This window comes from Dromaius novaehollandiae, chromosome 2 (assembly GCF_036370855.1).
Source record: "Dromaius novaehollandiae isolate bDroNov1 chromosome 2, bDroNov1.hap1, whole genome shotgun sequence".
Lineage (NCBI taxonomy): Eukaryota > Metazoa > Chordata > Aves > Casuariiformes > Dromaiidae > Dromaius > Dromaius novaehollandiae.
The window spans coordinates 134,214,479-134,238,713 of record NC_088099.1 but is presented as its reverse complement, the minus strand read 5'-3'; the positions used below and the strand labels follow the sequence as shown (position 1 = coordinate 134,238,713).

The window sequence follows — 24,235 nt, the reverse complement described above, 5'->3', positions numbered from 1 at the left end:
CACAGAAAACACTATTTTTCTTTTTATTTAATTCACTTTAAACAAAAATGCATGTGTATTGCTCCTGAGAGATTTATTTGAAATCTTTTAATTCCCTCCATTCTCTTTTCTGTGCATTCTTGAACCCTTTTGTCACATACTATCAACCACAAAGTTAACGCGGTCAGGATTTATCTTGCTTTCAAAGCTATTGAAGCATTTTGTCCACTGTAACTGGAACCAGTTCAGTTCTGCTGGTATATGCTATAACTGGACTTGTAGTTTTGGGAGGGGTTCTTTTTTCTCCATTCTCTTTCTCTCTTCTTCATCTTTTGTTTTATTCTACTACTCCTGTTTTTTTAGAAAACTTTGCAAATGTGCAGTTCTTGTCACATAAAAGCCAAATGCCTGTCACTTGTAGATCCCATATCTGAACACTACATCACTAAATGTTTTCAATGTCCTAGGTAAATATAACCTGCAAAAAAGTAATCACTGATGACACACTTGTAGGTAACTAAACAGCAGTGAGAAAATCAACAGTCTTTGGAATGTCGCTGTTTTACAATTATCGTAAAATTATATCTGTAACAAAATCTAATACAAATTGCAGAGTTAAGCCAAAGGCAGTGAAATGGCAGAACATTAAACATCAATGGAAAAAAATCTTTTTAGTTATTTCAGCATATTGAGTTTGAGTGGTGTAAAGCTTCAGAAATTAGTAGTAACAACATGTTCTCAATGGACTGTGTTCTGCTTGTTATAGGGGTAATATGTTTCTTTTTTAATACAGATGGGAATCACTCAACCCCTAAGAAATTTCCTTTGCTTTATCATGTACATTGTGATCATGGGCCATGACAACCCACCGTGTTCACCCCAAACTTTTTCTTGCTCCTGTGTTATTTCCTATAAGAAATTTCACTCTAACACAGTTCTTTTCACAGCCACAAAGCATATAGGTCCTCCTCCTGTCGAGTATAAGCTCCATGGGACTGTAGCTCCTGTAGAAGCAACACAATCAGGGAATTACTTGCTGACCACTACTCACAAAACCTCTCTGAGAGAGTTTCATGTTGCAGATGAAAGTGAATTTTGTCACCTTTAGTATTATTTTCCTCCTGAAGAGTATTATCAAGTCCTCTTAAAATCAACTTCAGAAACTGCTAGATTAAGCTTTGCCTGACTTGGTCAGTTTTCCACAATGAAGCTACAACTCAGTAAAGCACAGACAGATGGGTTCCTGCTGCATCACCTGTAGACAAATAATTCTGTAGGGATAAGATGCTGTTTTTTACACCCTCCTAGCAGGATCTCTGATATCTTTGCACCCTCTAGACACAATCTTAAAATCCTAGACACACACTATTATCGCTGAAATGATTTTTAATTAGAAAACCTGCAAATACTAGATTAATGGAAGTATGCTAGTTTGGTTTTGGAGCTTTAACTGAACATTTCTTCACAGATGGTCAGGATCACCAAAGGAGACTGTTCACCATATTTGGCTTTCCAGGCCCCGATTCTTTTCTGCTTTGGAGTCCATAGGAAGGCTGGCTAGATGAATCTCCCTTTTTTCTCTCCAGGCCCAGCTCCAGCCCTCAGCCATCAGTTAACAGAAATCATAACAGTAAAAAGGACTATTGATTCATTAGTAACCAGGTAATTTTTGCAGATGTACATAATATAAAACAGCACTATTAAAAGAAGTGGAAAGATCTTTAAAAGAGTTATTTCACAACGGTAGTCAGAATGGTGTCAAGTTCTGTGGTTCGAAATATTTTTAATTCACTCCAGTCACGCCGTCTTTCAAAAAGTTGCTAGTATATTACTGTATACTGTAGAATTGTTTCTAGGCACCCTGATAGCATATAATGGCATTATCTTCTGTCTGTCTAGCTACATTGATTTTGCTTGTTTGTAATCCATGTTGTAGCAGATCTAAATAATGAAAAGGAAAGATTTCATTAATTAGATTAGTTCTGGTGTGCAAGTTATTTACTGGTTTCTGTGTACATACTTACAGCACTATGCGTTTTTGGCAGAAAACAAAACAAATGGATTTAAATGAATGCCATATCAGCACTATCTCATTTGATGTTAGAATAAGTAGGATACAAGATTTCTAATCAAGATACTCACTTTGACTTCAGAAGTACCTTTAAGAGTTTATATGTTGCATATCTTCATTCTCTAAACCCTAGACTGAATTTTGTCTTCTCCCCCTCTGCTCCAAAAAGAAAAAATGTATTTTGAGCCTGGAAATTTACCACAGACATGTTGTTTGATGCCAAGTCAATTATAAATTAGGCATTCCATGTCTAAAGATTGGAGAATGAACATCCAAAGCATTTCTAGCAAGAATCTGGTGTGAAGGGGTAGAATGTTCTCAAGAGCTAATGACCTCCTGAGATTTCAGTAAAAACCTCACTCTTAAAGTTCTCTTGAACTCTATTTGAAACATCTCTTCTAGCTGCCTCAATTACCAGGTCCCTACATCAGATACTTCTCAGAGCTCCAGAAATAATGTGCCTTCTCAGAGCAATAGCTAAGCACGCACCAGGGGGATATTTACCTCTGCCTTTCCCTACCACTGCTATCCTCCCTAGTGCTCGCATGTTGTGAATCCAGTTCTAATGAGCCCCAGGTCAGACAGCATCTGTTCCTTCTTACTGTCTTGGCAAGTCACATCTGAACCAAAGCTAAACTGAAAGAAAATGGTACTTTTCTATGTACCTCTTAGGCTTATAGTGGTAAGACCTCATCAACTGCAGCAGCCAAGTTCCAGTTTTGAGAACTCCTGTATAAACCACATCAAAGTATCAAAAGCTCTCCGGATTCCACCAGAAGGCCTGTCTTCCTTTGAACCCTTTCTATGTAGAAACATTGCTGACAGACTTTTCTGAATATCGTGTATTCAGAGTATTGAAAACAGAAGGCTTTTTCTCAAAGAGTAGAAACAGGCGTTTGACAAGTGAGCACAATCAAAACAGTTATCTTCTGTCTCCTCCAAGCGAAAGGAAGTGGACTGTATAGAAGATCTCACAGACTAGATGCAGCTAGTGTGTTGCCAGTTAGTTAAGGAATGTACTTGGATTAAACTCTCTGATCTTTCCATCTTTTTACACAGATAGATAGACAAAATCAAGATTTTTTGACATTTTAAATACATATTTCTTATTTATTTTTGAAGATACATGCATTCCTTTTTTGTATATTATTGAAAATTACCCAAACCTACATGTTGCCTAATAGATAAAAAGGTCTCCAATATGTTTCTGAGTTTTTGGATAATTCCAATGAGCCAATGTACAATTGTTCTGTATCTTAAATTTTTGGTGGGTTTTTTTGTTTAGACAGCAAACTTAATCTGGCATCACCAGTCCTTGCAACTCAATGTCCTAGCACTACAGTGTCAATCTTATTTGAATGTCAGTCCAATAAGTAAATACTTATGTGATGTCTTGGGTATCTATCTCAGCCTCCAAGCCCGTTACACTGATTGTTTCCTAGTGTTTATAAATCTGAAAATATAAATTTTATTTCTAACCCTATCCTGATTATTCTTTCTAAAGCCTCTACATTGCTTTTATTTTAAATGTCTAAGGAAATTACTATTATCCTACCTTTGTTACAGCTTTTTTCTTCTTTTCTTCTTCTATCTTACATCTACAATTGTGAGGGGTTTGTTTAAATTTTAATAATTGCTTTTCATTATTTTTGCTTGCATATTACTTCTGGACAGCACCAACTGCACTGAGATTTTGACAATAAGAGGTGTGTTGTCCTTCACCTGAGTTACTCCCAAACAGAAGATGGTAAATGATGCTCATTTGACTCTCTAGAAGGAAAATATCTAGGCTAATTGAAGAGTATTGCAGATATAAAGAAAAACACAGGAGCAATTTTAATTAAGGAACAATAGCTACTAAATAGTAATTAACTGTTATAAATCTATAGTTGTGCAAGAAAACATTGAGCACAATAATAATGTTATGCAAATTAAAATGACTGCTTGGGATAGACAGATTTAAATTTCCAGATGTCTGTGACAATATAAATTCTCACTGAGAAAAATTAAGTGCTAATCTGTATTCAGGTGATCTCTTGAAACATTGTTGGCAGCATTAAACAAAGAAGAGGTAATCACAGAGAAAGACAAACATGAATAATGCCAATATTTAGGGAAGATAGGCCTGTCAAAATATGGGATATCTAATTATAAAAAACTGATTTCATAATAAAGTTATTTGGCTTTTAAAGCAATTACAGTTTAGACATTCTCTCTGCTAATTCAGTCTGTATCACCACAGGACATTTTCACTTAGATGACAGCTGCATACTACATATCAATACAAGGAAGGCTGAATGAAACATGTGACTACATTTTTATTCTTGGCATATTCATATAAAGGCTTCAACTACAGGAGCCAACTGAAGCTGAATCATATTTCTATTCATTTTTTTTAATACACAGAGTAAGAATTCATTACAGCAGGCATGATCTGCATACATAGTTGAGAATGTGAGCTACTTGAATTGTATTATATATACAATCCTTACTGTTGTTTTTTTGTCAAACACCTGAAAAAGTTCTGAGGAAATATTGTATCTACATTTTCTGTAAGAACAATATTGCTACCATGGTATAGCAGATATTGAACCTTGGGATGGCGCTGGGTAATGGACCACAATTTTGTTCCTGTAGTTCACCAGCTGAAACAGATCCCTGTGTGCTCACTGAGGGTTTGGCTGACTATGAAGGCAGGAACAAGTACACTGTTTAAGAGTCTTTCTTAAAAGATCCTGTGTGCCCTCAACTCCATTAACCACCGTTCCCAGCATTTCTGAAATGTAAGCTATCATAAATAGGGTCTAGACAGATTCATTAAAGAAAGCAGTAGATGTTTCAGCTGAATGGGAGTTGAAAGCAAATGAGGAAGGTTAGCTGACTATTTCAGCTGAGCGTGAGCCACAGCCAGCTGTATGCTTTGGAAGTACTTCAGTTCAGCATTCAAGTTGTTGCCACGTACTAGCTGAAAGTTCCCCCTTAATGTTTCGATTGAGGGTTAATTGACCATTCTCTGTGAGTGCTGGATGTGATCCCAGCTGTCAATTCGCAATTCCAGATGAAATTCTGAACAGCCGATTGTGCACTGTAATCACTTGCATATTCACTAGTTTCAATTACAAAACTTCTCAACTACCAGTCAGCTCAACTGGCCTAGCTTAGGGTAGTGATTGATTTGTGTGCATATAGAATGGATCCACTTCTTGATGAAATACCTAGTTGGAAACTGATCTCTCTATTGATTCCTATTTCTATTCCTATTCCTGTTTCTAGTATCATCAACACTTACTTTCCATTATACATAAAAGCCTTTGTTTTGTATAAAAGAACATGTTTGCAGTCAGCCTGGTTGTCCTGATGTATTGGCCTGCAACCCAAGCAGCAAATAACAACATCTGATCAGAATTTATTTTAAGGGTTTCTTTCACTGCCTTCTCTCCTCTTTTTATTTTTTGATATGAGGGGGGGAAGGGCACTGAAAGCATATACTATTAAATATTACTTGCGCTTCATTAGTTACATCTAAGGGCATTCCAAGTCTTACCTATAACATCCATTTTTTTATTTCACTGAAGATGAGGACATAAGATGTTCAACCAAAATTTCAATAGCTCATATTATAGGTAATTGAGATGCTTAAGTAAGTGTTGACTTCCAAGTTTCTAGCTTTCCCTTTATGACACACAACATTGCCAAGTCTGATACCTGTCTACACAATTATGAAACAGCCACATAACAGCTGTGATTTTTCTCTAAGCTTTAGAGTACTTCATCTTGTATGATAAATGTAACACACTCAATTTCCATTTCTTGAAAAAGCCTTTAACCCCCAGTCTTTAAGATAAAGAGTTAGAAAGAAAATAAAACCTCATGCTTATTAAACCAATCTAGCATCCCTGGGCCACCATTTTGAGTGCTCAGCATTAACACCACTGCCACACCTGCCAGACCGACACCCCTTCCACCTGCGAACTTGCTCAGGCGTTTAAGTGAACGGCCCGGAATATTTAACCCTTATTTACAGGGCTCTACAATCCTGCTCGGAGGCGGCCATTCAACGGTCGACTCACCACTGCCCTGTACTCGCCCGCCGCCATGACGCGGCCAGGGCGGCCGCTCTCTCCGCCCCGGCCAGGGGCGGTGCACGCGCTTCCTGCCTCCCAGCCAGGCCGGGGCGCGCGGGCACCGCGGCACGGGCGGGAACCCCGCGGCCGCCCCCGCCCCTGCCGTTGCCGTGGCAGCTGGCGCGGCGGAAGCGCCGCCCCGCCCTTCCCGCGCCCCGGCCGGGCCGCCGTAGGGCGTGGCTGCCGCCGTCGAAGATGGCGGACGGTGGGGGAGCCGCGGCGCCGCAGGACGGTGATGTGTCGCCGACGGCCGCCGGCGGCCGGCGGGGCCGGGAGCCGCGGAGTAGCGGCCGCCCGCCCGGCGCCCGAGATTTGCAGGTGAGCGGTGGGGGCAGGGCGTCCCGCCCCGGGGCGTGCGCCCCCGGCTTCCCTCGTCACGGAGGCGGGGGGGAGGCGCGGTGTGCGGCCCGGCGGAGCGGCCCGCCGTGCTGCTCCCCCCGGTGGGGGCTGCCCGATGAGAGCACCTGCCCCGAGGGTGCCTGGGCTGGACCGGGCCTCTGAGGCGGCAGGGGAGCGAGCCGCCTTTCGCGGGGGCGGGGGGGCTGCACCCGGCTGCCTTCCTGGGAGGAAACTTCCCTTTTATTTGTCTTTTTTTCCTCCTTTTGAGATTGGGAAGAGAAAGAAGCTTCTGAGCAAGGAGCAGGCACTTCAGAAAGTGATGAGGGATCTGTGTGTTCGATAGCTTATTCTCCCCCGGCAGCTCGGAGGCCCCTCCTGAGACTTCAGTTGCTGGGTTTTATTTATAATACCAGTTATTTTAGCACTTTTTTTTCTTTCTGATTATCTAGTAGGTGTGTCTACATGAAAATGTCAGTCTTCACAAATGTAAGATAAGACTGAGGACAAGATCTTTTCCTAGATTTCCCCAGGAAAAGTTTTGAGAAAATGTGGTCACAGATGTAGTTCCCTGTTGGTCCTTAAACTCTCAACCACAAGCACTTTTAGTGGTGTTCATTCTTTTGTGACTTCCAGATTGCCTAAAGGTTCAAAATATTTTAGCAATAAGTTGACTAGAGAAAAGATGAAACTTGGAGCAACTAATTTTGTTCCCATTTTATTTAATTATATGTAATTATGTAAAAACATGAAATCTGTATCCATCTTTCTCATATAGTTATCACTTCATTTTTTCAGAGGCTCTTGTTGAGATTAATTTTACTATAATGTGTGCCAATTATAATGTCTGTGTTAATATTCTTGGTTCATAAGCTTTTCAATTAGATAATAGAAGTAGGCAGGCAGGCTTTCTGGATAGATGATGACTAGTAAAATTTTAAGAACCAAAGAAATGCTCTCCTTAGAGTGATGGTCCATCTAGCTCAGTATTTGATCTCTGTTGGTGGCAATAAGAGATGCGGTATAAGGAAAGTACAGAAGCCTGACTGTTCCCCCTTATGCTCCCTGAGCATTCCACAGTCTTTGGATTAGGGATGGTACAGAGTACATCTTTGCCCATTCCTTTTACTACCTGCTTATGGACCTATTGTGTATGACTTTCCTCATGTGTTTTACCTAGCTAGAAGATGCTTGCTTGTATCCTCAGAGAAAGTGGATGTCTTAATTTCTTAAGCAATTTCATTGCAACTTTATTCCAGTTTTTTAATGGTAATGAGATGATGCATAATGTAGGTGTGTGGACATGCAGTATATATACAACTCTCTCCTGTAATTCTGAATCTAATACAGGCTGAATGTAAGTCAATGAAGCAGTGTGGACTAAATAAATGAAGAGTACAAGTTCCAAGTCATACTTGTATGATCATGTTGAACATCATGCATTTTGTTCATAAGACAGAAATAGCAGGGGTTCTCATGTTGATTTCTCTTTTTTTTTTTTTTTTTGGTAATGTGTGCTTTTTGCATTAGCTTTGTCTTCTATATATAATTCTAGAGTTACAGGCTTCTAAAAAGATTCCTGTTTCCTACAGTTGGCCTTGGCAGGGTTATATGAAGATGAAGCTAAAAGGCACTCATTGTGTCCTGACAAAGCAACAACTACAAAGATTAATAACTCAAGAGTACCCCAGAGGTAAGACATACTTTCTACTTCAGGAACATGTTTATTAGCTATTGTGTCCGCTCAAAAATGTTTGATATTTGTCATTGTGCTTACATTTTTATACAAGGAGGAGATCAAATAGCAGTTCAGAATCCTGAATTGAGTATCCCTGTAAAATACATTGTCGTCTCAGAATGCTGCTTTTTTTTTAAAGGCGCTTCCATGTTGTATTCTAAACCCACTTTAGAAAAGATTAGATGAAATTAAGATATTGTAAGTCAAATGTAGTGTTGCTGTTTTCACATAAATAGAAAACAAAAATTTGTTATACCAGAAAAATACTGCAGTTGTCCACTTCTTCAAAATTCAGCAAATCTGTAGATTGTGTGAAACCTGGTGAGTGAGCTGCTTTCAGTGTTGTACTTAGGTTGGTGCTATTTAAATAACAATTCTGATAAGGCAAATATTCATTAGAAAAATGATTTAGATTCACTATATATTGGGTGGTGAGAGGAATAAGCAGGACTTCTTAATTACTTTGTCTCTGTGTTGGGACAGAAAGGAAGGGCATGTTACTGTCTATAGAGCCAAGTTTTGCTGGCATGCAGTGTTTAGTTGCATACCATTTGAAGACTCAATACAGTTTTAAAAGCCCTGAAGGGAAATCTTGCCAGCTTTTAATGAATTTTTATTTGATTTCTTTTAATGAAGAAGAGAAGTCTTTAAATCATTACTGCCACTGAGGCCACAACAAGTCTTGCATTTGGCTCATCTTTTCAATGACTGCTGCCAATATGGATCTCTTACGGATTTCCATCATCAGAGCCATGCCTCAAGTACATCTGCAAATACAGATCTCTAGAAAGAGGAATTTTAGCACAAGACTTGGCACTTGGAAAATAATAGGTTATTTTTTCCATTGTAAAACAGTCTAAGATGACTAATCACTGAATAGTGTTTAAAAATAAATTAAGCAAACAACCTTGTTTGCCAGTATGTATCATGAAGTTACAACTTTCTATTCCAACTCAAATAAAAGCTGCAATACGGTATCTGGAATACTTCAGTGTGATAGCTGTTGGCAGGCACTTGCTCCTTGTTAGCAATCATGCTGGAATCAGTCTGAGAAGAAATGGCTGCTGTTTGTGTGATATTCAGAATAAGTTGTTTGTTTGTTTGTTTTTTAATAGACTTTAGTTTGCTCTCAAATGACTAGCATATTAATTGCAAGGAAGCATAGTGCTGCTCTTGAAGTCATCTGCTCATGTCTTCCAAAACCACAGGTATGGAAGGATGTCTCTGGGCCCTGCTGGAGTAAATGCCATGTTATGTAAGCTATCATGTTATGTAAACTCCAGCACCTTTAACAAAGTTATGACTGTTAGCACAAAAATACAAGTCTTTCAAAATCTACAATGTACAAATGGGAAGAAAACAGAAGATTAGATGAATGCTTGCACCCATGACCTAAGTCCCTAACAACACCATTTTTTCTGAGGAAGTAATAAGGAGCAGATCCTTCACCAAGATATGAAATTACATTATTTCATCAACACTGATACTTTGATTCCAAACAAGTTGCCTAAATCTAAACTAGAGAACTGCGATTGTGTAGCAGATTGTATGTATGTTCTTATCCCATAATAGTTGGCTACTTTGCGTATATCTTGCATTGAGGAGTTTTATCATAAAGCAATACAGTATAAGGGTGTACCTCTGTACAGCTACTCCTGGCATACTACAGATTTGCAAACTACCTCTTTTGTGCTCTGGTAGCTCATTGTTCTGTCCCTATCCTAAGACAGAGTCTGATTTTGCATTTAATTGTCTTTGAAAATCTTTATAATGTTGGCATTCAATATATTTTTTAAATAATGTAAAATATAAATGAGAACTACTACTTTTTAGTTTCTAGGGTCCTTTTGGACAGGGATTCCCAGGACATCAAAGAAAAGCAGTAGTGACTAATACTTGTACCTTCACAAAATCAGCTAAAAATGTTGTGGAAGGAATTTGTAACATAATTGATACTGGTAGGCTAGATTCTGCAGCAGTCATTCAGATTGCATATTACCTTTATCTGTGGCACCACCGGTGGCATAAAGCAGAATTCTGCATTCCCCAGGGTACTGCAAAATGGCTCTGCCGTACACACACCTCTCCCTTCTTATTCTGTATTAAGCATACATGGATATGTACTTTGGCCAAAGAAGCGTGGTGTGAAAATGATAAACTTACTTTCATTACATGAACAGATATTGGAGACCATCCTCAGGATGCATCTTCTGGAGGACTTTTTTTTTTAAAAAAATGTAATCTTTAAATGTAAATTTTAAATGTGAATTTTTAAAAATCCTGTTAAAAAAAAATTAACATTCTTAGTTTTTGAAAAACATAAATTTCAGCAGTACTTACTACCTCTGATACACTGAAATGCATTTACCAGTCATATTTAAACATTTTATTTTACTCTCTTGGCAGTCTTAAAATTGATTCTTTTAGAAGTTTGAGAAAACCAGAGAGAAGCATGAGTGATGACAAAGAAAACCAAAGGTATCGTAAAAACAACAGTCATTTAACAATTGTGCAAGTAATTGATTTTTCTGACGTTCATACATTCCTTCTCCCCATTTTTCAAAATGGCTGTGAGCTAAGTCTTTCCTGCAAACAGGTAGTAGCTGAAGAAGTGCTACTTATTTGAGAAGGTGTTGGAGTATATTAGCTTTATGCTGCTGTAGTAAAACTAAATTTAGCAGAAACTGGCTCTAGTGATCTAGGACCAGGTTATACCTGAATGTATCTTACTGCATGAATGTATGGATATAAAGGTTGTAACTTACACTTGGAATCAAGAGGTCTTTTTGCCTTGTCACAAACCTCCTGAGTGGTTCTGTATATCCATTACTCAAATATCTGAGTATTTCTTCATTCTTGAATTCTCATTAGAGTTCATATTCTCTTATTTCATCTCCTTACCATCATAATTCTTTAAAATTCTTGTATCTAAAGATATTCCACATAAATGGCAATCGGGATGATAAATACAAACTTATGTACAGAAGAGAGATGGCACCTGGAGATTGCCAGTTATGTGACATTGTAATACTAGCATGGCTATATGTGCTTCATACCTACTGCTGTTACTGAGTAATTGTAGAACATGGTAGAATCGACTGCATTTTGAAGGTATTGACTGTGGTAATAGTTTCACCTGAATTAATTCGCATTGCTCCAAGTGGTTAAGTCACAAACTTAAGGAAGGCAGAAACCACTTATTTGCTATGAAAGCTGCATGTAATCAAAGAGTAATCAGACTCTCAGGTTTGTCAGTTTTTATATTTACATATAGTGTGGTGTGTGGGTGTGGTTTTTGTTTTCTGGGTTTTTTTTTGTGTTTTTAGTATCATTGGTATTTAGGCATTCATAGCCCCTTCCACCTGGAGTGTCTTGATCTTCACAATCAAACAGATATAATTTTGCAGAGAGTTATTTGTAGCTTAACTTTTGGAAGTGGGGCTATGCTGCGGAAGAAGATACCAATTTAGCTTTCACAGCAGTTTCTGCAGATTTTTAAAATGCCTCAAAAGGTTAAATAAATAAAATGTTATATTTCAGATATTAGCAGGAAAGAACTGGATCTTTAAAAAGATCAAATTTTGGCACTGTTCAGGTTTTTCCACAGGAGTTTCATGCTCATTCTGCCAAGGCAGTGTTAATTGTGAATCTGTATTCTAACCAGCCCAGGCACAGTCCCATGCACAGGACCCCCCTGAGGAGATCAGTGTTTCCAGGAGCTGGCGGAATCCACATAGGATGAGGTGTGTAAAGCCATGGCTGCGTCAGGGCTGTGTTTGCTTGATCTTGGCTCCTAACCTCTGGGGTCTGTTCCAGGAGGCACTTTGGTAGTTTTGTTAGTGTGATGTCTCTGGAGCAGTGCTGTTTGGATTACTGGGAAGGTCAGAACTAAGTGGAACACTTCTGTGATTAGAATGGAGAGGCTTTGTGCCAGAATTTAGCTCTTTGTTCAGTAAGACTTTTTTTTTTTTAAAGGGGGAGAGGAAAATGATGTCCATTATATAAAGCATTGCCACTCATGAACATTACCATTCTTAAGATTTTATTCAGGTGATTCAGAATATAGAGGATTACAGATTTCCGGGGCTTCTAATAATCCAAGTAAAATTGTTGCTGAACTCTTCAAAGAAGCAAAAGAACATGGGGCTGTCCCATTAGATGAAGCCTCAAGAGCATCTGGTGATTTCAGTAAAGCTAAGGTATGAGTAGAAAGATATTTTCCTCTGTATTTTAATCAGTCTCTGAAACTTATATAACCATGTGAGAGCAAGTATGCCTTTTTGTGGTTTGAGAATAGCAGAGGATTTGGTCAACACAGTTGTATATTTTATCTGTGTTCAAATTGCTTGCCCTAGAAAATTAAGGGGGGCAATTTCAGAGGAATCGTTGAAAATCAAAACTGAACTGGGACTATTTGCTTTATTTTTAATTAAGATTGATATTAAAAAATCAACTGCAGTTGTGTCCTTATCAAAATCTCTTTTTACATGTTGAATTAATAGTACTCGAAAAAGTGTACGGGTTAGAAACTAAACCATGTCATATAAAACCTGCTTAGCCTGATTATAATTACTAGCTCTAATTTTCCACTTAGAAAGCATACAATTTAGAACAGTGCATTTGCTTTTTTATCAAGGAAGAAAGCTTACTGATGCTTTTATTTGCACCTAGGTAAATATCTTAAACTGTTTCAGGTATTTATTCAGCTGCAGAATGTTTTCAGTAAGCCTTTTTGTGTATTTTTTTCAGTCATTTTCTGGTGGTGGATATAGATTGGGTGATTCATCACGAAAGCGCTCTGAATACATATATGGAGAAAATCAAGATGTAAGTAAAATGCTGAATAGCAGGAAATGGTGTCTCCAACAGCTGTCTGATTAACAATGCTTACAACTAGAAATACCAGTATTACTGTAACTACGGCAATAAGAAAAACTGATATCTAAATGTATTAGGCATTCATTAAGTGGAAGCTGTTAAAGAGAGAGTGTCCACAGAGACAAAATATTCATTGGGTACATAACATTTGCATTAGAGAATTGCTGGGGAAAAAGGCTTGGATGATTAGATCCAATTTTGTCACATGTGAATTTGTGTTGGTGGGAGCATTTTGATCTTCTGGTCTGAGTTGTGAAGCAGAGTTAGATTTAAAAGCTTTATTTGATGGGGAGAGGAGACATGATAGCTATTAAGGCCTTTAGGCATTCAAAGGATTGATTTGGATCAAGTAAGTATTTCTCAGCGATTAGTAACTTGTAACTGTCTAATTCTTTCTTGTCATATATCAATAACAGGCATATATTTTCTAATATATGAAAATACTTATCAGCTAGATATCTTTACTGTGCTTGGTATAGATCACATTCAAAAAACCAAACAATCTCCAAACAGCTTATTATAATTTATAATTTAGAAAAGCAAGTCATCTGAATGTTAAATAATACCACAATTTTATTTTACATCAATTACTTTTTTATTTTTGTTAGGGTTGTACAGATAATTGAACTGGGGTTGCCTGTAGCAAAAGCCAGAGGAGCAGAGATATGCTCGTCCAGATTTCCACACACACCCCTCCCCATCTTATCTTAAACAGGTTAGGATTTGAACCAAAGACTTTCTTCCTCTGGGTGTGTCCCAAATACCACAGATGTTCTGCAACTCTATTTCAGATGTATTTGAAAACAGTAATTATTTTGAAACCAAATGTCTCACATTGTATCTAGTGAGCAGCTACATGTAGGTTTGAGCATAGTGGCAGTTTTGTGAATGTCACCTTTTCTTTCCTTGAGACAACTGCTCAGAAACAAAATTCATCAAAAATATCAAAATTAACTTTTAGCACCTCTGAAGCATTTTGTTAGTACTTGATGGAAATTAGTTTTCATTAGACACAATCCAAATTCAAAACAGAGTTCACTATTGAAGCTAACATAAGGTGTATTTTTTCTGAGAGTGGAACATAACATGAAAGAATCCTGCTTCTACCTAATAATAATGCTGTGTTTGCTGTGTCTTAGTTATTTTTGTCAGCTGTGTACAGTTTATGCCAGGGTCTTTTCTCAGTAAATTATTTTCAGTGTAGCATGGCATGCAGGCTTCTCCTTTTATTGCAGTTTGTAATTAGAGGAAATGGCTCTAATTCGAGACAGGCTGCTAGCCCACAGCTGTGAAAATACTGATTTCACTATTTGAGAAACCTTGTCTGTCACCTTTTGCATGCTTTCATGTCTGTGACTGACTGGAATTCTGTTACACAAAATTAAATGAATGGCTGGCACCTCCACCTTACAAGCTGAACTTGCTCAGAAAACCTTACGTACACTGCATCTATCTCTAGACGCAAGACATCTGTGACTCTATGTAGGAAACAGGTCTATTGCTATTTCTGTAGAAGTAGTTTCAAGGGTAAAACTATGCTGAATGAAACAACATTATTGATATCAGTTGGTGTCCTGCAGAGTTTGGTTCTACTCACCACCTCTTCTTTGTGCTCTCTGTAATTTATTTTGGTTCCGTAATCCTGTCTGTGCAAGTTGCTTTAAAAATCTGTTTGTCCATTTTTTCACTGAACTTAACACATTTTCTGGAATAGTCCACTCTGATTCAAATTTGGCTTTAGGAAAAATTAGCTCATCTCTTCAAAATTATTCCTCGTTTTCTTCTTTATTCTATTGCAAGTACATCCTAGATGATAATGTGAAGGTAGTGGAGGTGTCAAAAGTTTTTCTTTGCTAGCTTTTCAATCTGAGCATGATATTCAGCTTTTCTCTTCCCGTATCTTAGATACAGTTTTAAATTGTCACTTCTTTGTAGTAAAGAAATGGAGGTTTTCTCTTATTTACTCTTATTCCTATAATTCTTCCAGCAGAAGTGATGAGTCAGGTCAGGTTGCTGATCCAGGTTAAAAAGTAACCTTTTTTCTTTTTCTTCCCTACTTCCTGCCAGATTGATTTTGTTCTGGATGAGATCACTGTGTGATTTCAAGTGTTTGCCCTACTGTAAGGGAAGATTAGGTGAGAAAGCACAAGACCATCGCTTTCAGCAGAAGCATCAACTCAAGCTAATTTAAATTCATGGAATACAGCATTAGCCTCATGTGCTTTAGGTGGGGTTTTTGGTGTTTTTTTTTCATATTTCTAACTATAACTGTCTTTGTTTCCTCACTTTTCACCTCTTTTTTTCCCTTTGATCTTTCAAATTTAACATTATTAAAGTTATCTTTATAGCAACTACTATGTTACTATGCTCCTTTCTCAAAATTTTTTCACTGCCTCAGATTAATTGTCTTTACAGCCTCAAATTCAAATCTTCGTATAGTTTTGCTCTTTTTCCTGATTTCTTCTTTCTGCAGTTCAGTGACTGTTGCCTCCACTTTTCACTCTTTTTTTTTTTTTTTTTTAAAGACGCTTTTTTATTTTAGGAATAACTTTTCTTTTTTTGTCATGAGTTATTTTGAAATTCTTAGCAAACATTCAGTTATTTTCCTCTAGCTGCTGTTCTGTGTTATCTCTTAGTTATGGTAATATTTTAATTGTCTCGGGTTAGGAATTGTTTCTTTATGCATCTTGCAAATTGCTAAAATCTCAAACTGCAGGGCATAGATATATTCTAGGAATGGTGCAGCAGCAGCTTAGAAGCTCCTGGAAAATCATCCAGCATTTCTTTCCTCTCACTTAAAAGACTGGAAATGAGGGAGATAAAAAAACCAAGTTCTCTACTCTTTGCCTGGAATAAATATAAATAAGCTCTTCTAGAAACAGGAACAAAAATGAGTAAGCCTAACAGATGTGGTTCAGACAGGTATGCTGTGCTGGCACACCAAGAGCTACGACATTCTACAGTTCCTTTGAGCAATGGTCAGCTCTACTGAGCCAGAAATGTGTTACAGAAGGATTACTATAACTGGGGGCCAGGCTAGTTTTCTGAAGGAAAGTCAATTTTACTGTGTAGCTTAGCTCCAAGGCATTAGCTGCAGGGAAGAGAAGTGTTGGGAGCTGCAGGCTATGAGGACAGCAGTGCCTCCAGTGAAAGGCTCTGACTGGAGGCACCAGGCAAGACAAAAAGGGAGTGAAGGAAGCTGGTCTTCAGGATTCTCAGAGTTTGAACTGAATGGAGCTAGTATCAGCTTTATTGGAGCTCAGCATGTAAGGATTTGAGGAAAAAATAGTTTTTGCTGTAACTGGTATATCACCAGTAATTTGTAAGTTCATGGATTTATTTCATGATTTATCAACAGCAGAGGTTTATTGCTTTCAGTAGTTGTGACACTGAAGCTCAGTACATAATCACCATGTATTATCTATCATGTCAAGAATAGTAAGAGGGTTTTTTTCCCCAAGGGTAAAAGTGGTCTTGGTGTAGGTAGTAGGCTGTAACTATGGTTTACTTTTCTAAGGATTCTGAAAATGATAATCTAAAACATACTGCAGTGTTCTGTTCTTTTTCATTTGTCTTCTTGTTTGTAGTCTGCCTCCAAAACTGGTAAGTGTAAATTAAATGTTTTATAATCTATATGAAGTTGAAATACTGTGTGTGTGTGTGTGTGTATATATGTGTGTGTGTATACACATATATATATAAAAAATAAAAATAATCTTTTACTATCTTTGCTTCATAGATTCAAGTTTTGCTGAAACTGTGGAGGAATGGCTTTAGTTTAGATGATGGAGAGTTGAGATCCTATTCAGACCCAACAAATGCTCAGTTTCTTGAATCTGTTAAAAGGGGGTAAGTTAAGATGGTGATTTTTTTTGAGGTATGTCTTTCAACAGAAAGGAAAAAAATGCTTTCTGCTCAAGGTTAAAATTATTGAAAGCTCACAGCTTTTTTCCCAGAAATTGTTCTTTACTTCAGATTTTTACTTTTTTTCCTTCTTCCCTGCCCGCATCCCCAAAATGCATTCTCTACTTGTCATCAGATTCATGGGGTATTTTTAAATTTGGAACATTCTGGTCCATTCTTTTTTTTTAATTCTGGATTTTACTTTAAAAGTATGGCTGTTAGTTTTACATCTTTGGTCAGGACACTCTAGAATTCAGCTGTTAGCTCAGTGATTTTATTTGCCTTGTAGTTTTTCATTTCATCTGTTATTTTGGGATGGAATCAATTGATAAAGGAATTTGATGTTTATGACTTTTAATGTAAGCTTAGTAATAGTATCAACTTTTACTGTATCCTGTAAGGTGTTTTTGTAACTTTGTATTGCAATTCAGAATGTAATTGGGAAACTTCTTATTTCTGTAATTAAGAGAAATTCCTGTGGAACTTCAACGACTGGTTCATGGTGGCCAGGTTAATTTGGATATGGAAGACCACCAAGAACAAGAATATGTGAAACCTAGACTGCGATTCAAAGCTTTCAGTGGAGAAGGGCAAAAACTTGGAAGGTAAAAAATATCAAATTTTCTTTTCTGTTGCCTCTATATGCTCTTTCAAAAGCTGTGCTTAATCAATTAGGAGACTTCTGGAGAAGCTAATCAGACAGATGACAAAATAAATATAAAATTATTCTATACTGCATGTATTTCAGCCCAATTTGATAGAATCACCAGTAATCATGGAAGTTTGTATATAATCTTAAAAAAAGTTGAGTTAATTTGTTAAATAACTTCTTGTGTAACTTAATTTGTTTAGTCTCCTGGACCCGCTCATGAACTAGATGCCTTGTCCTTTGCCTGCCTTCCTATGGATATGGGATTTCTCTCCTGGTTCTTGCCTATAGCTTTTTAACTTCAACCATGTTTACAAGGGAAGCAAGGGAATCTGAAAAGTGATTAGTGCTGCACAGATTTCTGTCTGGATAGAGGAATGAGACCCAAATAATTGCTCCCCATATAGTGAGAAACAGGCAAAACTTAATCATAATGGGATGTTGGCCAGTGAGAACATACCCGATTCTGGATTAGGTGTGGCACGTGCTGTGCATTGCTGCTGGGACCATCACAAGGGGAATTGGAGATGCTATTGCAGCATTATGCTCATACTTGACTTAATGTTTATAAAGGTATTTTTGTATGGAAGCAACTCTAATATCTTTTCTCTGAAGTGGAGCAGGAAGAATACTGTGTTCTGAAATGTAACAGTCATTCATTATAAGTTATACAAGGCAAGTCTTATTTTTAAAAAAAGGAATTATTTCAATAGGCTTTTCTTTGATCCAACATGTATATGCACAAAAGGTTATATAAAAATCTCTTAATTCTCACTAGGGTTTAGTTAAAACTGCAAATGACTCCACAAAAATCTATAGTCAGAGATAACTTTTAAAAGTGAATAGCCACAGAAATTGTATATGCCCCCCTAGATGAAGTAGTATTGGAAAGCCAAGTCTGGATTGTGAGAGGGAAGCGACTTAACCTCTGACTGAAGCTCCTCCACTTCCCCCAATTGTAATGTCACCTCTGGCTACAGTATATAATTAAGTATGTAGTAAATAAACTGAAGTTTAATGATTTAGAAAAGCTTCTGTCTGGTACTGTTTCATTTCTTATCCTGGTACGAGAGTAGGCTGATGCTCTGAAAACTGTAGCAGGTGTATAGAGTAGCTGATCTGATACATAATGCACCAAAAGTCATTCCTGTGACTGAATATCTCAGACTGCTTTGTGCGAAAGGTGACCCTAGTGTGCGTGTGTGTGTCAGGGGGGAGTCTCCCACAAAAATGAGACCCCAATACTGTCAGTCATCAGCTCTTTTAAATAATGGAATTATAGGCTTCATAGCATCTTTCCCCAGGTGACTTGATAGTAGTTGTTGAATTGTACGCCATTAACTTCTAATTTTCTGTTCATGTAATACCTTTTTGTCAAACAAACATATAACTGGTATGCTCTTGCAAGTAATTTAATTCCATCTACCTCCTCTTTTTAAAAATGAGACAAAAAGAGTAACCTATGATCAGTAGATCTAAAAAGGTAGTAGGCTCTGGTAGGGATGACGTGGTAGGCAATTGTATATGGTAACTTCTTCATCTGGGCACTTACTTAGGTTATTAAAAAAAAATAGGTGGGGAAGATGGTAGGTTCTTTATATAAGAAAAAGTGCACACCTGCTGTGTGGCGTTTTTGTTCTGGTGACTTGTGAGTCTTAACTATGCAAGGAATGAAAGAAGCAGCCAAAAGGTTATATCCAGTCAAATCTTTTTGTTATACCAAATGTTCTAAAAAAAAAAAAAAAAAAATCCAGCCTCATTATGTGGTGGTGTCAATTATCCACTGGGCATCCCTCACCTTTTTAGAGCACAAATGATACCAGACTCATAAAATAGTGTTCATGAAAGCAGTTACTAAAGCAGTCTGGGTCAGTTTAGTGCAGTATAATAGTGTGTCATTATTTTTAAAATATGATCTATAAGGTAAAACTTACAAAGTTTAGTATCAGAAATTGTCATTTCCTGCTCTATAAGCATAAACAAAGATGTTTTGTACCTAATTACTTGTCATTAAAATCATGCAAATGTAATGATCTGCACAGTTGTAAGAAAATATATTTACATATAAAAATTTGAAATCATAAACAGGAAACTACAAAAACATTCTTTCTGTCCCTGTATTTAAAAAGGTATTCATAGATAACTTTGAGAGTATTTTCATTGCTCATTTTTATTAACTATACATGTTAGGCATTCCAATGGAAAAGATGCTAGAACATTCTTCAGTTCTGCTAATAACTCTGTTCATGACTCTTTTTTTCCTCCCCTCCCCCCCAATTCTCTAGCCTTACACCTGAAATAGTCAGCACACCATCTTCCCCAGAAGAAGAGGAGAAATCCATTCTTAATGCACCTGTTCTGATAGATGATTCCATGCCAGCAACTAAAATTCAAATTAGATTAGCAGATGGAAGCCGATTAATACAGAGATTTAACCGTACACACAGGTAAATTGATGCCACATCAGCACGGGTAACCATAGCTTATTTCAAGAAGTTTGTGTTTTATCATTAAATATGAGCAATGCATCAAAAGGGGGAAGATCTAGCTCCACTGGAGTGTTACAGCTCTGTATCATTTTCACAAGAGATGCATTGATGCAGAATTCCACTTTCCCAGTCAATGTAATTGGAAACACAAGGTATTTGATAACTGCAAAGTCAAACTTTCATGACCAATTGTGTCCTGTGATTTGTAAAGAGACAGGACCAGCTATAACTAGCCTCTGTTTAGGTACAAGGTCCCGTTCCTGTTCTCAAGGCAGCCCAAATTTGGGCAACCTTGCTATATTGTCATCACTAACTATATATAACCCTAGGTCTTTCGTGGGAGGATCCTGTGGCTGACTGGAATGATGCTGTGAAGACACTTAATTGCAAGGCATCATGGAGTATAGTTTGAACCTAGAATGTAGTCCATGCTACAGGCAAAGAAGTGCTTTGACCCATACTCAAGAGCTCCAACTTTCTCATTATATTTGAGAGCCTATGACAAACATGGCATAGACATAGTGTAGGTTGCAGCCCATACTGAGAAGGGTATATAGGCATAATGTATTCATTTACAATTCTGTCACCCTGATGTATAGGCTAGAGATAATACTGAGAACTAGCTTTTGTTTTGGGTGGCCTCCTCCCAGGAATGGGTGTGAACTTGATGGGTTTCTAGGTCTATTAGTAGTCTGCTGATTGGAGTTTGCCATCAGTTTTATTGAAATTGTTGGGACATTGCCACAAATTGTATTGGCCAACCTGTTTTATTTGCCTAAGAGGTTGTGCTGGTGCAAGGTTCTACAAAGTTCTGCTTTGCACTTGCTGTTCTGCGTGGCTGAGGGAACTTTGGGCAGACGTTTGCGCAATGGTTCCACCCACGCTTCCACAGCAGGCAAGGTTCAAGCCAGCGCCAGTCTTAAATCTTCACCGTTGTGTTAGAAGGCAGCTGACACTGAGTTTGAGTCTTGCATTGAAGGTGGGCTTATCATGGACCCAGTCCCACGTTAGCACTGTTACATGACTTTGCGAGTTGAACTGATTTTTCATTGGCTCAGAATAAAGGCAGAGGTGAAGTGCAGCTGTCTTCACCTGAAAGCATACACAGACCAAAATGAGGCAATTTTAGCTGAGATGGGAGTAGTAAGGAAGACACTGCAATAAATGTCCTTATTTTAGCAGGCCTGATAGTACAGGCTTTTCCGTCCCAGCACCTACTGGAGAAGCAACTTAGCTAAACAGTATAGTTGCTGGGAAGCATCTGTAGCCGTGGTGGGTTTTTGCCTCTGTTACAGACTAGAGGTGGTAAACTTCCCAGTAATATACATAGCCGAGGGTATGCTGGGAGAAGCTTATTTAATTATTATTACCTCCCTCGAATGTGGATTTTTTTTTTCATTGCATATGTATCATCAAAATCAGCTACTAAAGTGCATTGCTTATATCATAAGCCTTTGAAGACTGATAGAAAGTTAGTCAGTGCTTACTTGGTTGCAATAAATCTGCCTACTTATTGGTTACAGTAAATCAAAGAGTTATACTCAGCTTGCTGTTTCTGGTGAGAAACCTCAAATTTTGATTTCTTCAATCTATCAAATCCTGCATAGTTTTTATCCTTGCCTTATAAATGATTTTTATGTTATACTGTTGCTGTGGTTGTCTTATGAACAATTGCATTAATTATTCCACTACTAAGTGAAAGCAGGGGAAACCTCACGTTGTTCAAGTGCATTGCTGTTTCCCTCTACTTTCTCATCACTGTCAACATATATTATCAGATTCTTCCTTCTGTTAATACTTTAGCCTCTCTAGCATACACCAGTTAGGGAATTTTTTTGACAGTTAATATTTAAATTATTTGACTTATATATGTTTAGTATCAGTTTCCAAGGAAAAATAAAAAACTTACCAAATACATTTTTGTGGTACAAATTTATTTCTATCATTTGAGAAAACAAGCCACAAATTCAGTTTTATTTTTCAGTTTTTGTATGCAGGAAACAAAAAATTCTAAGCTACTACAATTAGTCATCTGGATCAAAATGGAAGAGTAAAACCAATAGGATGTTTTGAATGGTTTAGTTTGTTAGAAGATTCTGTGTTCTCTGGTCTTGATGTTCAGAGATTTATGCCAAAATTAAATCATACATGGTTTTCATGTCCATATCCTTTCCACAGGATTAAGGATATTCGAGATTTCATTATCCAGTCCCGTCCAGCATTTGCAACAGCTGATTTTGTTCTTGTGACTACCTTTCCAAATAAAGAGCTAACAGATGAAAACCTGACATTACAAGAAGCAGACATACTTAACACTGTGATTCTTCAGCAATTAAAGTAATCTTACAGCTATTGGTACAATACAGGGAGTGTGCTGTGTTGTCATACAAGGGTGTTTACAAAAGATGGAAAAAACGAAAGATCAGCGTCCCTCTTCCCCTTCCCCACTGCCACAGATCGAATTTTTGGGTTTAATGTCTTCCAGCTATAGCATATGTAATTTTATTTTAATTTCTCAAATTGTTCATTTTTTTCAATGTTAAAATTAAGTTTCCCTATTTTAGCAAATTTCAAACTACATCTTGTACTAAATGTGAATGAAAGATCACTTTCTTACTCTTCAGTTATTTTGGGTGGGGGAGAAGTAAGCATTTTTCTGAAGCAAACAGTATCTTTCACTCAACTGGTAAGATTTGCACTATAGAAATGTTTTATGCTGCATTGACAAACCGCCATTTTTGAAAACTTAGCCTGTAGGTTATGTTTACCTTCCAAATTGTATTAATATTAAGGTATTCCATTTTGCAGGTTGAGAGATAATTAGTGCCCTAATACAACTTTTGTATATTCTGTTTATAGTGTTTCATTAGTGCAGTATAATTATTTATATTGTAGATTTGATGTAAATTTCCATATATTGTTGCTGATATGAATGAATCGTTATCAAGAGATGCAAAGCTCAGCTGTTACAGACTATATAATAGATTGTTCTCATTTGTATTCTAGTTGTTCTACTTGTGGTAAAAGTAAGGATTTTTTTTCTTTTCTGAGTTAGAGAAATGGGAGAGACCATTGACATCTGGAGGAATGCTGTGATTCAGATTTCATGAGAGTTGACCTGTGGTCACTTTGTTTGAACTTGAATGTGCAATCGAACCTTGTGCAGCTACATAATTCTTCACATGACTGGTTACTTCAATACCCCAAAACAAAAAACATTTGTGTGCATAAACACAGAACCTGTTTATGCAGTCACTTACATGCACAAATGTAGATATGTTAACTGGTCATGTATTTTTGACTTGAATGTCAGGTCTTTATATTTGGAATTTTGGCCAAAGGCATTTTGTAGTATTCAATGGGGATTTGGTTGTGCAATTTTCATTATACTCATTTGGAAGCTGTATGATTAAATCCCATGTTAAATCTTTGAAATTATATATTTTTTCAAATAACTTGGCCCTACACTGCTGTATGCAGGTAGGAATCTTATGTCATGGAAAACTGGCTACTGTGCTTTAATAGTATACAGATTTGTAATATTTGTAGCTTTATATCATATGAGTGGACCACACTCTGAAGGAGAGTAAGTGGGCTGTATTCCTTTTTCCAGATATATGTTAAAAATACTGTCTTCACTGATTTTTTTTTTCTGAAAATATTAGCATTTATTTATCTATACTTAGCTTATCATTGGTCAGTATACTTGATTAACATTACATTTTTACCTCAAAGTGCATATTTATGAGTAAATTTTAAATGTGCAATTGTATTTGAAGTCATGTTTTGTAATCTGAATATCTGCATGATTTAAATCGTAATTCTTTTCATGTGCTAAAGCAATTAAACTTTTAAGCTTAAAAGACCATAGGCAACATTTTATTCTTCCCAATTTATGTTGTGATGAAGCAGTGGTTGTGTTGCCTGCCAAATTCTTAAGCCTAAAGGGAAAGGAATGGGCATTTAATATGCATATATTTTATATATCAGCCCTTCTCTATCCAAGAGCAGAGGCCAAAGTCAGATTACTTGTACAATTAGCATATATTAGCAGCTATATCATGCTGT

The 24,235-nt window shown here is 37.2% G+C and overlaps 1 protein-coding gene across 3 annotated transcripts; it reads left to right on the top strand.

Annotated features, from left to right (window-relative positions):
* Positions 1-6,174: 6,174 nt before the first annotated feature.
* Positions 6,175-24,033, top strand: UBXN2B (UBX domain protein 2B). 3 transcript variants are annotated; one of them, XM_026102375.2, is made up of 9 exons: positions 6,175-6,492; positions 8,103-8,203; positions 10,655-10,726; positions 12,288-12,447; positions 12,998-13,075; positions 16,866-16,975; positions 17,497-17,634; positions 19,964-20,125; positions 22,346-24,033. In XM_026102375.2, the coding sequence occupies exons 1-9, from the start codon at positions 6,370-6,372 to the stop codon at positions 22,506-22,508; spliced, it is 1,107 nt and encodes a 368-aa protein (XP_025958160.2). In that variant the 5' UTR covers positions 6,175-6,369; the 3' UTR covers positions 22,509-24,033. The 3 variants fall into 3 exon arrangements, with proteins under 3 accessions (XP_025958160.2, XP_064363579.1, XP_064363580.1); XM_064507509.1 differs by lacking the exon at positions 22,346-24,033 and adding an exon at positions 20,497-22,084; XM_064507510.1 differs by lacking the exon at positions 6,175-6,492 and adding an exon at positions 11,913-11,991.
* The last annotated feature ends 202 nt before the right edge of the window (positions 24,034-24,235 follow it).